The sequence below is a fragment of the Leptodactylus fuscus genome, chromosome 6, assembly GCF_031893055.1.
Source record: "Leptodactylus fuscus isolate aLepFus1 chromosome 6, aLepFus1.hap2, whole genome shotgun sequence".
Taxonomy (NCBI): Eukaryota; Metazoa; Chordata; class Amphibia; order Anura; family Leptodactylidae; genus Leptodactylus; species Leptodactylus fuscus.
Genome location: NC_134270.1, coordinates 51,432,670 through 51,451,146, shown reverse-complemented (window position 1 = coordinate 51,451,146; position 18,477 = coordinate 51,432,670). Strand labels below are relative to the sequence as shown.

The window sequence follows — 18,477 nt, the reverse complement described above, 5'->3', positions numbered from 1 at the left end:
TTTTCAGTTTTGAGCGCAGCGGATAACAAATACAAGCAATAACAGCCGTCCTCTAATTTGTTTTTCAGGCTCCATGTTTAGAAAGATGAAGTTTCTTCATTACATCACACTGTACAATAGTTCGCCATTCTCCCATTTGATTTGTGTTTTTGCTGCATAAAGTAAATTTATTCCATATTGACTTTTAGGAGCTTAAAAAATGATTCAATCACAGGTTGCAAGAAAGCCGTCCATGTTTTAAATAAGGAAATATTGCTTTTTTGTGGTGGTTTATTATCATTTCTACCGCAGTCCATTACATAGTGATACATCAACTTTTCTGAGATATATTACACCGCTATGTCTTTGTGCCAAGTACAGAGATTAGCCAGGCTGTGGAAATGGGGATTAGTTCTAGCAAATAACTATATCAGGCCTAGGTGCTTGCAGGTTTCACTTTGTCTTGTGTTCTGTTCAGTTGCAAGGAAGAAAGACACAGGGGAATACATTTACAGCAAAACCAAGATGGTGCCCATACATCTGGAAAATGCCTGCAAGCAACATTTGCTTATTGCGGTTGGTATTGGCTGAACCCCAAGATTGATGGTGTGTTGCCCAGAGCCCACCGAAGCCTACATGAATGGGGGAGGGTGCAGGCATAGTTAGAGTCATAGTGTTGACTGAATATCTGGAACTACAGCTATTTCCGGGACACAAAGCATTGGCGGAAAAACCACTGGTTTCATATATCCAAACATGTAGAGAAGCTTATATTCATATTCATAGGGCCGCTCTGATGGAAACAGTGGTAGTGGAGACCCACTGGGGCATGCATAAGATCCATTAAAAAATACAGATGGCGCTTGCACTCTAGATATGTGATTCCAAGAAAATATAGCATTTGCACAATCTAGTTTCTATACTGTATATGATCTAGATTGTTCTAAACATTAGGGTTGGTGGTCAATTGCCCAATGCTCATAATACTGTAGATAGTAGTAAGGAGGAATCTATACTGGGGGCACCATGACAAAATAGTCATAGCCTTTGTCTAATAGTCTTTGGCTAATATCACAATGGTCTCGCTAACCACAATTTATACAAACTGATGAATACTATAACACAATTCTACAAAAACTAAACTAGACATTAGTGTAGAATCCATTACTAGACTCCTTCCATCCTAAATTCAATGGCACAGCTATAGGAAGGCAGGAGCTAGAGCAGCACTTGGCCCTGACATTAGCGGGCCCAGGATCTCTCTGCAACATAAGGGCACAGGACTGTGGCGGGGGACAGGGGTTGGTACAAGTTTTGTCCTGAAACTCGAGGACCTATTACTTCAGTTAACTCCCAACAGACTCTGCTTTCAGCCATCTTTATATCACAATCCGCTTTAAAAACTGCATTAGCACGTTGCAAGCAACTGACAGAGGATCTAGTCAAAGATAAAAGTTACTTTTAAAATTAATCTCTATTCCCTTTGGCATCACCAGTAGAAATGACTTAAGTGCTTAAGTTAAGTGCTAAGTGCTTAACTTGTACATGTTAATCCCTTCCCAAAACAGATGGGCTAGTGTGTGACTTATATGACAATGGCTTAATGATTTCCATCTCTGAAGCCAGAAGTAATAGTATCCAGTAACTTGTAGATAATGATCAATAAATATGGTTGGAGGTTATGTCATCAGACCTGGCTGGTACTGTAATCTATTACTATATCATGTACGTCAAGGAAGCAGTACCATAAAATGTAATGATTCACTATGATGTTCATCCATTAACAGTGCATTGTGAGAGCTTACATGACGGTTAAATAGTTAAAGATAAGTCACATGTCTGGCTAGAGGTGGAGATCACTGTTGTCTGTTTCCAAGGGTAACCTGCAGAATCTTGAAAGCGGACATGTGAATAAATGGAAGACAACTCATGGCTGGGAGAAGTCTTCATGGCAGCCTGGGCCCAGAAAAGGAAAGTAAAGGGGAAAAAAAATAAATATATATATATATATATATATATATATATATATATATATTTAAAATACCAATTCAAGGGCCGCCATGTAAAATGTAAAGTATAGAGTACAATGATTTGGAAATCTAATATAACCATATTTTATTCAAAATAGAACATCTTGAACTGTTCACTGCTAACAGGCTAGAAGGTCCCTCTCTTCTCAATTCTGCAGGACACGGCGTCCGTGCTTTCCTTAATGAACTTAAAATTTTGATTCATCTGACCACAGAACAGTTTTCCATTTTAAATGAGCTTTGGCCCAGAGAACACAGCAGTGTTTCTGGATTGTGCTGATATATGGCATCCTGTAGCTTTAACTTGCATTTGTGGATTGCACAGTGTAATATGTTCACAGACAATGGTTTCTGGAAATATTCCTGAGCCCATTTTACACAAATTTCTGGTCAACATTGAAATCGAAAGACCAAGAAAGAAAAGTCTTAAAATTATGAAATCACAGGATCAATAGACACATTAGCAATATACAAATGACAAAAAATGGAAACAATATATTCAAATATCTTTATTCAGTATGGAGTATGAGCACCACAAGAAAAAATACATACCTTGAATGCACTTGGCTATGTAAATTATCAAGCTTGGCTCCTGGCAATTCCCGTTGCAATTGTCGACTTATGACATCCTAGATGTACTTGATGGGTGACAAGTCTGGAGATGCTGCAGGACATGGTAGTATGTTTAGGCCATGAAGACAGCCTGGCATTACCCTATTGAGAAACAGCTTCTAGGACACCTTGGAGGACTTGTTCCAGCATTAAATCAATGTAACACCGATCTGTAAGCGTACCTGAAATGAAGACTAGAAGGATGAGACTGCCATACATTATACCACCCCACACCATAATTTGGAGTAACAGTCCCTTGTGAAGGCCTTTTCAAGACATGTGCACATGGTCTGCAAGATTAATCTCTGGCTATCATTGCATCTGAGATTAAAAAAAAAAAAAGAGATACATCGCCGTCTTGCTGGGGGCCATGATAGCCTTTGAGAGCAGTGGTAGGAGATTTCAGTTCATCTGAGGCAACTTTTAGGGTTTTTTTTATGTAGGTTGTGATCCCTATATAGGGATCACAATGTACTTTTTTTTTCATATCAGTATTTCTGGTTAAAACTGGTTGATCTCTATTTAGCTACACATTTTGCACACTTTATAGTCGCCACTTTTTCTATTTCCACTTTTATTTCTCTTTAGACATGTCCCTGAGTTCTGTGGCATCGCGGAAAGCTAAGTAACAACCCATAAAGAAGCCAATGTCAAGCGGATAATGGAGAATGTGAATTTGCAGAGTTAGTTAGGATTTTAGGGGGTAAAGCTCTTAATAAAGTGTGGTGTCTGCATACGGAAATTGTTGTATATCTTCTCAAGGTTACCCGTGATGCCTCGGCGATGCTCTCATGGCACTGTGCACTCTGCATAGTAAAATGTGTAATGTCTACACTAACTGCAGATAATTTATAGGGCATTGGCCATGCTTAAATAAGCCAGCGCAGGGAGAAGTGTACATATATTGATTGGCTATTCTTAGTAGCATACACATTCAGTGGCACTTTATTCATTTTATCTCTCGTGTGTGGAACTTAATGGAAGGAGAATCCCCTTGGCATTCAGAACACTGGCACATCATTACTGCTTGAATTTATCATATAGTGACAACCATCTATTAGATTTTGTGTTGTCGGTGCCAGCTGAGAATTGCTGAGGTGACTTTTAATATCATTATTATCATCATTATCAACATAGTACATTATAATGTAGATGTTATAGGATAAAGGGTTAGAGGAGAGAACCACTTGTAGGATGGGATCACACACAAGGGACCATTGGCATTGCACAAGAACTAGCGGCATGCATAAAGGAGAAGGGCTCCAAAGCATGAGTCAAAGGACAGATGAGTTTGATAGGACCAACTATAGACATCTGTGCATTTAATAGATGTGAACCCTACTGGAATTATAGTCCTGGGTATAGCTAAAGGCCAAATGTAATCACAATAAAGGTCAATAATGGGCTAAGGGGGAATATAAAGGAATAATGATCCAAAGATCAATTATTGAATGATTATAACATAATTGTAAACTCCAATCTGTTATAACACATTGCAAAAATTTACAAAGAAATGTTCTTTGATTGTCTTATATCCATTTGTCGTGATATATGCAGAAATTATATCAAAGTAGTTAAAGGTTTCCAGGTCCTATTCTCTGTGCCCCCTTTTCCCTCCTCCGATATGACTGACCTGGAATCCGTCTTCTCCCACGGTGACTCTTCTCTGCATGCACTCTCAATTCTCTACAGTATTCTACTCCGGGAGGCAACTCCTGGGTCTCCCTCTTATACTGGCCCCTGGGAGTCAGACCTTCGTGCTGGCCTCCTCCCCTTCCTGTTTGCACATAAGTTTTTCAAAATTCTGTTTCGGTGGTACCGCTGCCCTAATTTCCTCCATAAAATTTATCCTGCTGTGACTGACGTTGCCTGGTGTTGCCTGGTGTTGGCGCTATAGTACTGAAAAAGGCACTCTATATTACATCTGGTGGGAGTGTAACATTCTTAGGCCCTTCTGGCATGCTCTGTTCACTCTGTACGTTAAGGTGTGTGGTCGTTCCGTCTCAACAACTCCCCAACTGGCCCTTCTTTCACTTATCCCAGGCAGGATTTCCGCGGTGAAGAAGGATCTCCTGAGACATTTCCTCACAGCTGCCAGAACCGTCATTCCCAGGTACTGGCGGACCACTCTTGTGCCCTCCCTGGTTGAATTTCTACAGGAGCTTCTCTTAATAAGGAGAATGGAGGCCCTGGTATTGGAGAATTCCCCTGACCCCTCCAAATTTGATGCTCTCTTGCGGCCTTGGGTGGTGTTCCAGGAATTGACAGAATTCTCATCTGAGTCAACTCACGAATACTACCTCTGATATCTGTTTTCCTCCCCTCTTTGGAGGAGGTTGCTGGTCATTCTACCCTTCCTCTGTTGCTCCCCCCCCCCTTCCTTTCTCATACGTGTTTCTCTGACTGTAGTTTCCACGGTGTGGTTCCCTTGTCCGTTGGTTCGCTCCCTACTCCCTTTTTGATGTTCTTTTTGATCCTGTACCTCTGGGCCTTCTGTCCCTTTATTATCATATTATGTTCCATAGGACTGGATGGGTCTTACCCCCATCCAATTGTTTACAGGCATGGTCTGCATGCCATCTGTTTGTGTGCAGTGTTCTTGACTTTGTTATATTTGAAAAAAAATTATAAATTCTGATTATACATAAAAGTTTCCAGCTCCTAGAAGGATATTCTAAAACGCTACATAAAATATATAAAACAGTAAAATGGAAATATAGGTATATGGGATGCAGAAGTAACAGTAGTAACAAGGCCCTGATCCTTGAGAGGCCCATAAGAAGACATCCGTTTTAGAAGTGGCATATAGTAGACGGAGGCCCAGTGACAGATTTTAGAACTTTGACCTTGGTTGGTTTAGCTTTGTGGCTGCAATACAAATGTAGGATATTCTACTATACAGTGAGTTATATCAGCCAATAGGTAAGAGATAGAATATGCTATATTTAAGACATAACATATGCTATGAAGATAAGATACAGGCGTTGACCAAGGTTGACCAAAGTAAACAAATTACATTTTCCACCTGAAAAGTTAACTATTTCTTTGCTTTAAAATGAACCTACAGTACACTACTTCATAAGATAACACATTTGATAAGATTATTCACAATTCACAAAGGGGCTTCCAATCAAAACATATGAGCACCCTGGTGTTGGTTTATGCAAACACCACCATCACAGGACAGATTGGTCTGGATTTTGTTTGCCACTATACCCTCCTTATCACTGGCTTAAGAAAATATTGTACAAACCCTCTTTTTTAATAGTTACATTGGGACGCCTACCAAGAGGGGAACCATAAGTTCACCCTATCCATTAGAATACCAGGAGAAACAAATCTAAGTGATCAATTTCTTATTTTATTAAAGGGAATTATCTTATTAACTTATCTTCTGAAATGTCATAGAACAAAAAAGAATGGAAAGTTCAAGAAATACCAAAAATATGACATTCAATGATCACTGTCTCTAGGCAGTAAGGTCAACTCCACCACGCAAAACTATCACAGTTATACGAAACTGAATTCTAAAACATAACCTTATTGAGAGCAACTATAAAAGGCCAAACTACTAAAATATTAATTAGTAGTCACCCTTTACTTCAAGAGGGGCAGTTTAAAGCTACCAAGGGCCCTGGAGAGGGCCACACACCAATCTAAATTATGAAAAAAAACAGCCAACACAAGAGCCTTTCCATTTTTACTTTAACATTGAAATCAATGATGATGGTTACAAATGGAAAATCTGTTTGTATCCACCCATCTGGCATTTGTTGTCCGTTGTTCTACTTCTTTGATGGATCAGAACAACAACAATCCTAATAAATGTATAATATAACTACTCTAGGAGAAATAGCACTGTGCATTGTCCACATATACAGGATAAGAGAGGTCATAGTATGCAGCACCTGTATATGCAGGAGTGGTCCTGTACATAGCCCATTTTTGCAGGATTCGAGACGTGCTGTGCAGTGCCCGTGCATGCAGAAAAAGAGTAGTTGCATTGTTCCTATATATGCAGCATAAGAAAAACTATCCTATGTATGTAGTATAAAAAATATACTGCAATATAATAGCCGCAGTGTAGAGAAGTGGTACTGTAACTATAATAAGCCTACAATTTCCCAGAAAATTCCCATTGCTTTATGGGCTCACAAACCATACTACAGAAAGACCTACAAATATGCCCTGATATAATTGTACTATGCAGGGGCTATTTATAGGATAAAATAAGTAGAACTGTGCAAGGGCTATGTATAGGATGAAAGTTAAATTAGACATTCACAGGCAGACACATACACTCAGGCAGATGGGCCAGCACGCATACAACTCCCCTTACATGTTCTATATCTTCTGTTTGCGGTCCTGCAGAGGGTTGAGGTCCTTTGAACTTTAAGGACTTTGAACAGATCCTGTATACATCTAAGTAAGGCGTTGGCACACATGTATGCAGAAGTACATATTCCTTGACAATTCAATAGGCAATCATCAAACTTGGTGGGCAGGTTGGGCATCCATGGCTCCCAGGTTGGGACATAGCTATAGAAGCTGGTGCAGTAGCAATCACTACTGGGTCCTAGGCCCTGAAGGGCCCCAATAGTCCTTGTGCCACATAAAATATACCACTATTCTAAATGACACAATGGAAGAAGGGCCCCCTACCTACATCGTTGCCCCCCATGAACCTTGAGCCCTGGGCGCCACCCAAACTGCCTATATTATAATGTTATTTGGTAAAATGGCTTAATCCATATTATTAATTGTGTTTTAAATTTCATTTCTATTACTATGAGAAATCAAGTGATCACTGTCTGGAGGAAATTAAAGATACCTGTAAAATATTATATCCCAAGCTAAAGGGTTGGTTCCACTCCCTACCCCACACGGATTGCTGGCAAACTACTATCTTCCTAGTATCTGACCACTAGTCCAAAGCTTGCTCTCTGTGGAAACAAGATGTAATTTTCTCCAGGATGGCTGATTTTGGTCTACTGCTCTCTGTGCTGTGTGCAGAATCTCCAGTGTACCCTATGAAATGTAACTTCACATTGCTTTTCCTTGCTTCTTTTCTTAAAGATCTGAATGGGAGAAAACTCACAAGTAGGAGGCAGTGAAGACATACTAAAGCTGCATCACATTGGATGCATTAAGACTCTGCAGCATGAGTTAGGGAACCAAAGTTTTACGTCACCAATCTACTGTATGGCTTACTGGCATTAACTCAGAGCTGAGCAAGGCAGAGTAATGAGTCTCTGCCCCCTCTTACTGCAAAACCAGAGGCATACTGGAAAATGTAGTATGCATTACAGTAACCAAGATGGCAGACAACCTATAAATGGTACATCAACTAAAACAGATATACATAATGCATATAAGAGCCTCAACATCTTTCATCAATAATAGTCTATATTGTACGATGTGGGGAAATGGTATACAAATCAGGTGTCCCAGTTTCACAAAGGAAAACTGTGCATAAGAAGGTAACTCCTTACAAGTCTTATCCAATTTTCAAGAAGCCTTGTGACATGACTTGGCATACAAGAAAGGAAATGGCACCCATCCACAGACAGTTGTTCCAGGTTCATATTTATAGATGATCAGCATGGGTACATTTTTTCATTAAAGAGAACCATCATATTTGTATAGGAATGTGTATAAACCTTGTTTAATTCCCTAGAAATTCTGGGAAAAGGAGTGTAAGGTCACCATTTTGTATCTGTCGCTTTAAGGGAATTCTCCAGGGAAAACTGATGCACTGTGTTATATGTAGTGCAGGGCCAGGGGTCAGAGAATGTCTGATGCCCTACACTAGACAGGGTGTATCTTGCCCCGCATGCACTCTTGAAATTGTAGATGGATGGGTGGAAAAAAATGATTTTGAGTCCTAGAATTGTCACAAATATTTTGTAATTTTTTTTTCTTTAAAAGTGGAGTTCCCCTTTAAAAGTCCAGTGTATTTCATTCATCCAGTCCAGCTAGATAAGGCTACTTTCCCTGACGCCTGTATTACTATTATCAGTCCAGGGAGTTCTAAATATACTTAAGCTCCAAATTCTTGTGAGCCGCTCGCTATCCCTACATCTCTATCGCTTACATAGTTTCCAGATGATTATAGACAGTTTTCAGTTGGTCCTGCGTCCATGTGTCACTGTATCACAGCATTATAAATAGATGGCTACATAAGGAACTAATTATACCCGCTGACCGTGCACGGTGATGTAAGATGTACAGTAGTGTATGGGATATTTCATTAGACTGAAATAGGGGTCAAGCTCCTTTTATTTTAATTGGACATTTCTTCTAGCAGGTTTAATTACAATGTATCTGGTCCTATTGTTTCTCTTCCCAAGAAGGAACCTCTGACATTACTTATCTCCTATCCCAATAACTGATGCGCTTATAGTTACTTTCTCAATAATCCACTGACTAATAGTGGACACTACTAAAACATTCATTCCTTACACAGTTGTATTTGGCTCCTATGGAGGTCACTATAATCTGAATATGTGAACCCAGTTCAAGAGTCTTCACGCATAGTCAATTGTCATCACCATGCTACTGTGTCCATTACAGTTATAACCAACACACCTCTGTTACATATGCTCCTTTTGTAGATTTGGAGAATATACAAAAGTGAACTCCTAGACATCTGGAGCACTAGGGGCGGGCCTTCTGCCTTGGGTGCAACTCTGTTGCTGCTCAAGTAAGATAAGGGATATCTTATTAGTGGGAGGATCAATTCTCACTATAGTCTGGCACGGGCGGTAGATGGTAGGGGTCTGAGTGGCAAGGGCAGTGCTCCAGGGAGCTGAAGACCTGCCCCTAGTTAATCAACTGATTCATTTAAATAAGTCTTCAAAGTTGTTTTTCTCAAAATCTACAAAAGGGACATACATAAAAAAGGAATGTTGTTTATCACTGTACTGTGCCCTGTAATGTGGTGGTGATTTGGGGAGAGGTGAATGACTCCCTTTAAAGGAGCAGTCTGACTTGCACAACTTAAACGCTAGCAAGGTACAGGAGATGTTACTGCACTAGAAGCCCTAATAGGCAGCATGTACACAGCTAACCACCCTGATAATTGTTCTCACCATGTTAAGTTATAGCATATCACTAGGACCCCATGGGGTTGGAATAAAAGGGATGCAGCACTCATGTATTGCACAGCACAGCGCCACCTTTGGATTTTTCCCCTGTACAGCAGCACTCACGACCCAGTTCTCTGCACAGCGCCAATTTGGGAGTGGCATATACAGCCAGAAATCTGTTCCCATTAATACAAAGTATCCCCCCCAGAAAGGAGGAGTACTCATTTGCATAATACTTATAGAATTATAGAAATAAATGTTGCCACCATGGTTGTACAATTAAAGGAGGTTTCCTCCAATCTGAATCTGCTTCCTAACCACATCCTTGAGCAGGCAGTAGTTGGAGACTGGAAACAAGTGAGCGGAGGGAGAGCAGAAGCCAGTACTTCTTTGTGTTCAGTTCAGCACAGATGGGGAGGGGTAATCCTCACCCCTGCAGTGTGTGGGAAGCCCAGATAGCATTGCAGATCAACAACTGCTAGGTTGAAGCAATGTGTGTATATGCCAGCCGCAGGCCCCTGCAAGCACACAAGTGGGCAATCACATTGCATCTGGAATTTGCTGCATAGTAACAATTGCACATAAACAATAAATATACGGGGGATTGGGTCATTACAGCATTGATAGCCTGTGACTGATCTCTGTCCTCAGTGATGATGATGATAATGATATAGATATAGAAAGAAGGGGTGCTGCAGCAGCTAGTGACTGCTGTTTGACCCCAGGATTGTTGTGCTGTCTGTAATCCAGGCTGCATGGATGTTAATATTTCATCAGGGCTCTTAGTCCAGATCATAAAGGCTGCAGAGGTCCTGAAATTGTCCAGCACTGAGCTCATGTACAAAGGGTCTGTAGAGGAGGGGGCTCTGCTGTGACACCCCCTTGCCTTCACTCTCCCTCTCTCTCTTGCTGCAGTTCCCATCAGACCCTTAGTGCCTATTTTCAGTCTCTGCCTGTTCTGGTGTGCTAACAGCACAGCTGCCTGCCTTGATTTGTCATAATGCAGAGAGGAGAGAAAAGGGGAGCTTGTTCTGCAGCATTGCAGGTACGGAGGCACCAAAAGGACAAAAGAAGCCTGCTTTCTCCAGCAATCCAAAGGGAGGCAGAGGGAGGCAGAGGTAGCCCCTCCTCACAGAGGCAGACAGTTGTCATCTGAGGGCAAACAAAGCAGAGGCGTTCTCAGTTCAGCACCACTCCAGTGGACAGCTCCAGGAGACCTGCATTCTTGGAAAGTCAACCCTTGGAGTTTCTTAGAGGCATCCAGGGCAGCTTAGACTCAGGAGGGAGGGAGAGGTCTGCTAGGGGGGACCAGAGTGAACCATCCCCTAATAACCCACAGCCAGAGCTGTAGCTCAACTCAGCTGTGGATCAACTATTCAGCCAGCAAGTTGCAGAGGAGCACTGTTTACCTTGACACGTGTTTTCCTTTAAACACTTTACTCCAGGAGTTTAGAGGAACAGGGAGACAGAGACAGCTGATCCCAAACTTATTATGACCAGGCTTGGCCAGGAATGAGCTTTCTAAGAGTGGACTTGTTCTAAGCTGGAAAGTCAATGGAGAGTGAACTGGAAGGTAGAGGACATTTCTTCTGGGATGTGGGATTTGTGTTTCTTTTGTGTTGTCTTGTGTTGTGTTACTATGTGTATGTGTCTATTGAATTGCAATATATTTACTGTTGTGTTAGCTTTACAGTGACACCGCGACCAGTAAAGTTGGCTTCCTATATATAATGCAGACTATGAAAAGTTGACTGGGGTCTCCAGCTGTCATACTATGACTACATTGTCTTTGTCTTAGGGGATCTTATGTACTGATACATTGTAGCACTTGAGGAGAGGGGATTAAGGAGCTCTTATAATGCAGTTCTGCTAAAACTCTTCAGCTCCTTTTCTTGTCCAGCACCTCAAGGGGCATTCTCCTTCTATTTTACAGAAAGGGATGATAAGCCCTGTTAAATATAGACTGCTGTTTCCATGCAGGATGGCCAGCCGGTGGAAAACTTCACAAGATAGATTGTAAACCTGGGAAAGTCAACCTGATGGCCAAGTCTTTTGTTCCCATGCACTGCAGCTGAGGGGGTGTAACTGAGACCCGCTAGTAAACAAACCCTTGCAGATGATATCCTGCAATGAATGCATTCACCATATATAATTTTTGAGATATAGTGACTACATATGAAGACCATCAGTCACTCTTTTATAGATTACCTATTGGAAAGTGCTAAATAATTCATCATACAAATTGCTGTAATAGGGGTAGGGGAGTTAAATACACTGGCAATTACTAACCCTGGGGACTGTTACTGCAGCCTGGGGACTACAGATGGGGTTAAGGGGACTCTTGTAGGATAAGGTCAGTGTCCTGTTGGTGGGATAGTTTGTGCACCCTATTGTATAAGGTGATGGAGGGGTCATTATTTAATGAATCTATGGAAGTTTCTTCTGTACAGTACCAATGATTCCAAACTTCAGGGTCACACAAACCACTCACTAATACGTCTCAACAAATGTCTTAGGTTCCTGTTCCAAGTGAGAAGTTGAGTTTAAATACAGGATGTTTTAAGTAGTCACATTCCGAAAGATTACAATGAAAAAAGTCAGGTCTGTTCTGAACAGGAAACCGTAAATCTCTGCTCAGCCATTTAATTTCAGCTTAATCTCTGGATTGTTTTGTGTCTGCCTTGTGTATGTGTGTATTGAGATATATATATGTATTTATTTATTTACTTATTTTGCTTACTTGTGTAGCACCAACACACACACACACACACACACACACACACACATATATATATATATATATATATACACATGTGAGTGTGTAGAAGTAGCGGAGCTGAGTTTGACAGACACAGCAGCACTGAGTTTGTTACTTGGTACAAGTCCTTGTGATAACAGAGTGTGTTATCTGTAGCTTTCCATGGGACTTTAGACTAACATGCTGCCTTTTCTTGGTTCTCGACAAAAGGCAGACCAAAATAGTTAAATGACATATTCACCTCTGCCACTGTAGGATCTATAGCATCTCTAGGTATATCTGTAATGATGCTTGCACTGTATGAAAGACCAGGGGTCGTCACTTTAAGCACACAAACCGTTGATCCGCAGTGATCGCTGTAAGTGTCTCTGAGCATTGACTCTGTTTAAGGAAATATTAGGGATCCAAATTGCTGCATTATCTCAGCCATTCATTCATTGTCAGTGCGGTGATGTCACGTTATTCTTTCACGCTGACACATTAGGTGCAGGGGTTGCAGTGTGTATGTGTGTCTCTATGTATTTGTGTATACTATACTGTATGTGTGTATAAATGTGCATATATGTGTATCTGTTTATATACATGTATGGTTATGTATGTCAGTATATGTATATAGATGAGTGTTCAAGCGAGTTCCACTATATGTCTTTGTGTATATGTGTGTGATTGTGTATACGTGTGTGTGCGATATTCATGCCCTGTACCCACCTCATGTTCATTGGCTTGCATGGATTTGTGAATGGATATGCAGAAAACATGCGCTCTCCATAACCGTGTTGCAGTCATTGAATTTTTTCTTGAATGGAAACAGTTGAACTTGTCACACGTAGAGCACAAAGAAGAATATAACGCAGTTCCTGTGAGCCCTGTGCGGCACGCAACACAAACACACTACATACAATACATTCACATGGAAATAATCTAATTAGATACAACCATGATATTATAGCGCTGAATCCTGGAGGGAAGGCAGCGGGTGCACAGACTTGTTGCTCGCCATTGATTTATGTTCTCTTAACGCTCATGTATCATTGATATTATGATGTATAAATGTTTAGCGGCAATGGAAAGTAGGATTCTATAGAGATGTAGCAGTGCTGAATTGGTCACTGAACTCTTTGAAGATATGTTTTTGGTGGACAAGGATAACCCAAAGGTAATGCAGTAGGTTTATCTGCAGTCCTATGTAAAATAAGATTTCGTGATATCACGAGGAGTTGTTCCAAATGATGAACTCAGCTCTGCTACATCTAGAGAGTCATTCATTAAGAAATCTTTAACGGCCGCCGTGTATAGTGTGATTGTGATATAGGAGGGCAAACTTTGTGTGTGTCATATACTGACGACTGTATCTAATCCATGGGTATAGGATCAGAGGGTTACATTTTGGGTAGGTTGTACAAGGATACAGACTCATAGTAGGTGTTTTGCCTACCGAGTATGACTCATGAGCCGGCAGATAGACATAACAGAGCTCAGTTGGTTAGACATAGCAGGTTGCATAGTGTTATATGCAGCTCCAGTTTGTTAGATGCATCAGAGCTAAATTTGTTAGATGTAGCGGTGGCACATATCAGCTGCAACAATGCTGATTGTATTGGATGTAGCAGTGCTGAGTATGTTAGATACAGCAAAGTTGAGCTTTTTAGATGTGTTATATTGGTTGATAGTCCTAGTATAGCAGTAAGTTAGAGTTGAGTTTAAGTGTATCTGATGCAGTGATGCAGAATTTGTTAGATGCAGTAGCAATGAGTATGCCATATGCAATGAACCTGAGTTTGTTATATGCAGCGGCACTAAGTATGTTAGACGGAGTGATGCTGAGTTGTTAGATCACTTGGGACATCTTATTATTATATTATCATGTATTATCTGGGCAGATAAACTAGGGAGAATTCACACGTGTAAGATTTGTATAATTTTCTGTGGTTGTGAATGGGGTTGTTTCTGCAGTAAGCAGATGGTTTTCTGCATGTGCAGTATACTACAGTGCAGTCACAGAAATGTCTGCAACAAATCTATACAATGCAACCCTCATAGAGTTAAATTGTGGTTGCAGCTCTGCTACCTCCATGTTATAATAGGAAAGTATGCGCATGTGTGCAGCAGGTGTGAAGGAATAGCACAGTGTACACACAAATAATATTCTACTTTGGGACTCTTTGAAACTGAGATACTGCAAGTAGGCGGAGCTTGTTATATACAGACATATAGATCAACAGAGCCCGATGTCTTATATCTTGTATGCAGTCACCTGTTATGGTCCTTAGACATACAATGAAGCAGCAAGAACCAGAAACAGACAATGAACCATGTTGTTGCTGCCAAGTATTATAGATAATGTAAGCTGTACCTGCTTGCAAACCAATCTTGTCACTATGGGGGTTGCTAGCCTAAAATCTCACATAGGGTCTTTGGTTCCAATAATTCACATCCCTCTTAGTTACATTTGGTACCAAGATTTGCTTATCATGTCTACATATATTTAAAGAGACAGCGAACCTAAAGTCAACCTAATCTCTATTTTCTATGTTATCAACCACTTTATGTTACAAAGAGTCTGAGCTTCTAGATTCTAGACTAATATTAGGGTCTCTGGGTGGTTCCCATCTATTATGCATTGAAACTGCATGCAATGTCATAACATAACATAAAGCTCAGGACAGTTAGCTAATATACAGATGTAGCAGAGCTGAATGTCCCGCTAATGGTGATAAATGGAAAATAATACAGTATGTTTACTCATAATTCTATTGAAAATGACAGAGAACATGTTGTAATGTTGTGACAACTGGCATAGTGAGCTCTGCTACATGCATGCCTATGAAGCAGAGCCAAATTTGTCATTTAACTCTTTGGAGCGGCATCTGAACAGCTGGCCCAAATCCCAGATCTTGAATCTAGAACTTGGCTAAGGAAACTAATGAAATGTAGCATTTCAGTCCCTCAGTAACGCTACTTTATGGTTCACTTCCAGCCAAGTCACAGAGATGTGCTTAGTAACTACAGTAGGAGGTGTCGCGGATTTCTAAGAATGGTGGAGTAAACAGCAGTACTAGGAAGGCTGCAGGAGGAAAGATCCTGAGACACAAATCAATATGTATCTGTCAAGAGCTAGTTGGAACAAGACAAGTGATTGCACATTTCATCAGAAGTTTAGATGTGTAGATGTAGCAGTGCTCAGTGTGTATTCTGACCGGATGTCACAACATAATGTTGAATAAAGGGCTCAGTTGTATATACAAACCCAGCTCTGCCATATCTGGTTTTGGGCACTGTATGGAGATGGAATCATATCAGATGATTATTTATCCAGACAATGCAGAGTTTATATTTTCTTTAACTATGCAAGCTAGTACATTTACCATCTGCTATTGCTGATGCTGTCACCCATGTCTAGTACCTGTACCCTTGTCTAGTACCTGTACCCATGTCTAGTACTCATGTCACCCATGGCTAGTACCGATGTCACCCACATCTAGGACCGGACCCATGTTACCCACGTCTAGGACCCATATCACCCATGTCTATTTGCTGTTTCTGCAAGCACTGCAGAGTTAATACTAAACCTAGGTCCTAATACTAGGTCCTGACTGTTCAGGACCTCAGACTGTGAGGATAATGTTTCCACAGGCCCTGATGATAATAATGGGCAAGGTAATGGGAACATGGTGACCTGATTATGAAAGGGGCAGTATATGACAGAGGGGGCTATAGAGAATAGATTATATGAGAGGCAGAGGAGGAGCAGGGAGTCATTTTCACAGAAGAGGTAAGGCAGAAGAACACGGGGAGCGGACTCTGATGAATCTGAGGTCAAATGGTAGCGCCGAATAGTATCTGCAGGCGTACTGTTTACACAGCAACCCAGGCTAGAAAAAGAGGTCACATTGTTATATTGTGATCATGTGATCTATTGAAGAAGGTAAATGCAGGATAAGGAAAGGCACTGTGGGGAGACAACTATTACTATTGAGGGGATCAACTTTCAGATATATATTTCTCATATAATGAGTCAAAAAATAACGTTTTGCCTTTAAGAGAAGGAGACAATGTGAATTCATGGTTGATAATATTGTCTCAGAAGCCATTACTTACTGAGCTTGTGAGAAGAGAGCCTGGCAGGAGAAGGCAGGGCCCCTCTGTTCCCCAGGGCTGGCAGCACCAGTGATACTGATGTAGCAGACAATAACCAGTTTTGGGATCCAATATTGGGGCACTTCTATGATAAGCAGAACAGGTTTTTTTTATATTTCCTCATGCAATGGGTCCTTTTCAGTCTGATGAAGATCTCCAGATTTACTAGAAGAAAGTGTGAAGAATACAGATGGGAGGTTATTGTATAACCCATTTCCAGTAATCTCCAGTCTGCAACTACAACTCTTAGTACATCCCGATGGTATAAAGCCTCTCATGACATATTGGGAGTTTAGATTTGCCAAAGGTTGGAGACCAAAACTGTAGAACAGAGCTGACAACTGTTTAGGTGGAGTACTGGCAGTGCAGTGTTGCATGTTATATAATGTAGTGATGAGGGTTCATCCATTAAGACCCCCTCCATTCCCAAAAGAGGTTTAGGTTCCAGTTGTCAGTGCCTAAGGGGAGAGAAGAGAGGAGGAAATACACACAAACTAGGGAAAATACACACTGCCAGGTCCGTTGGGATAAAAATCCTTTACTCAAAAAATAGACGTAAGTGAAACAATATCCAGGACCTGAGACATTATACTGGTTGGAGAACATAATATTTCCAGGACTATAAATCATTAAACAGGAAGTGTGTCAGAACCTTGGATTATTATATGAAGAAGGACAGGCGCCTCTTTTTTATAGCTAGAGGCAAATTTCATTTCAGCAAAGATCTGGATTCTCATTTTTGTTTATAGATTATGACCGATCCCAGAGCATGACAATGAGGCCACGGGTTTGTGTACCAGTGACATTGAGGGTCTGCGTACCAGTGACATTGAGAGTCTGTGTACCAGTGACTTTGAGGGTCTCTGTACTAGTGACATTGAGGGTGTGTGTACTACTAGTGAAGCTATGGGTCTGTGTACCAGTGAGAAATGAGGGTCTGTGTACCAGTGAGATTGTACGGCTGTATACCAGTGAGATTGTAGGGCTGTGCATCAGTGAGATTGTCGATCAATGCACCAGTGAGATTGTAGGGCAGTGTACTAGTGAGATTGTAGGGCTGTGTACTAGTGAGATTGTAGGGCTGTGTACCAGTGAGATTGTAGGGCTGTGTACCAGTGAGATTGTAGGGCTGTGTACCAGTGAGATTGTAGGGCTGTGTACCAGTGAGATTGTAGGGCTGTGTACCAGTTAGATTGGAGGGCTGTATACCAGTGAGATTGTAGGGCTGTGTACCAGTGAGATTGTAGGGCTGTGTACCATTGAGATTGTAGGGCTGTGTACCAGTTAGATTGTAGGGCTGTGTACCAGTTAGATTGTAGGGCTGTGTACCAGTTAGATTGGAGGGCTGTATACCAGTGAGATTGTAGGGCTGTGTACCAGTGAGATTGTAGGGCTGTGTACCATTGAGATTGTAGGGCTGTTTACCAGTGAGATTGTAGGGCTGTGTACCAGTTAGATTGTAGGGCTGTGTACTAGTGAGATTGTAGGACTGTGTACCACTGAGATTGTAGGGCTGTGTACCATTGAGATTATAGGGCTGTTCACCAGTGAAATTGTAGGGCTGTGTACCAGTGAGATTGAGGGTCTGTGCACGAGTGAGATTGTAGGGCTGTGTACCAGTGAGATTGTAGGGCTGTGTACCAGTGAGATTATAGGGCTGTGTACCAGTGAGTTTGTAGGGCTGGGTATAATTGAGATTATAGGTCTGTTTACCAGTGAGATTGTAGGGCTGTTTACCAGTAAGATTGTAGGTCTGTTTACCAGTGAGATTGTAGGGCTGTGTACCAGTGAGATTGTAGGGTTGTGTACCAGTGAAATTGTAGGGCTGTGTACCAGTGAGATTGTAGGGCTGTGTACCAGTGAGATTATAGGG

General features: G+C 41.2%; 1 protein-coding gene across 5 annotated transcripts in view; it reads left to right on the top strand.

The window, feature by feature from the left end:
* CAMTA1 (calmodulin binding transcription activator 1) overlaps positions 1-18,477 on the top strand; it is a 1,244,145-nt gene that overhangs the window by 1,150,084 nt on the left and 75,584 nt on the right. Inside the window, exon 1 of one of the 5 annotated variants that reach the window (XM_075279919.1) lies at positions 10,891-11,282. The exons of the other annotated variants lie outside the window; for them this stretch is intronic. Within the exon in view, the coding sequence (XP_075136020.1) occupies positions 11,264-11,282 (19 nt within the window). The 5' untranslated portion in view covers positions 10,891-11,263. Of the gene's footprint in view, positions 1-10,890; positions 11,283-18,477 lie in introns of those variants that run through there. 5 annotated transcript variants of the gene reach the window in all.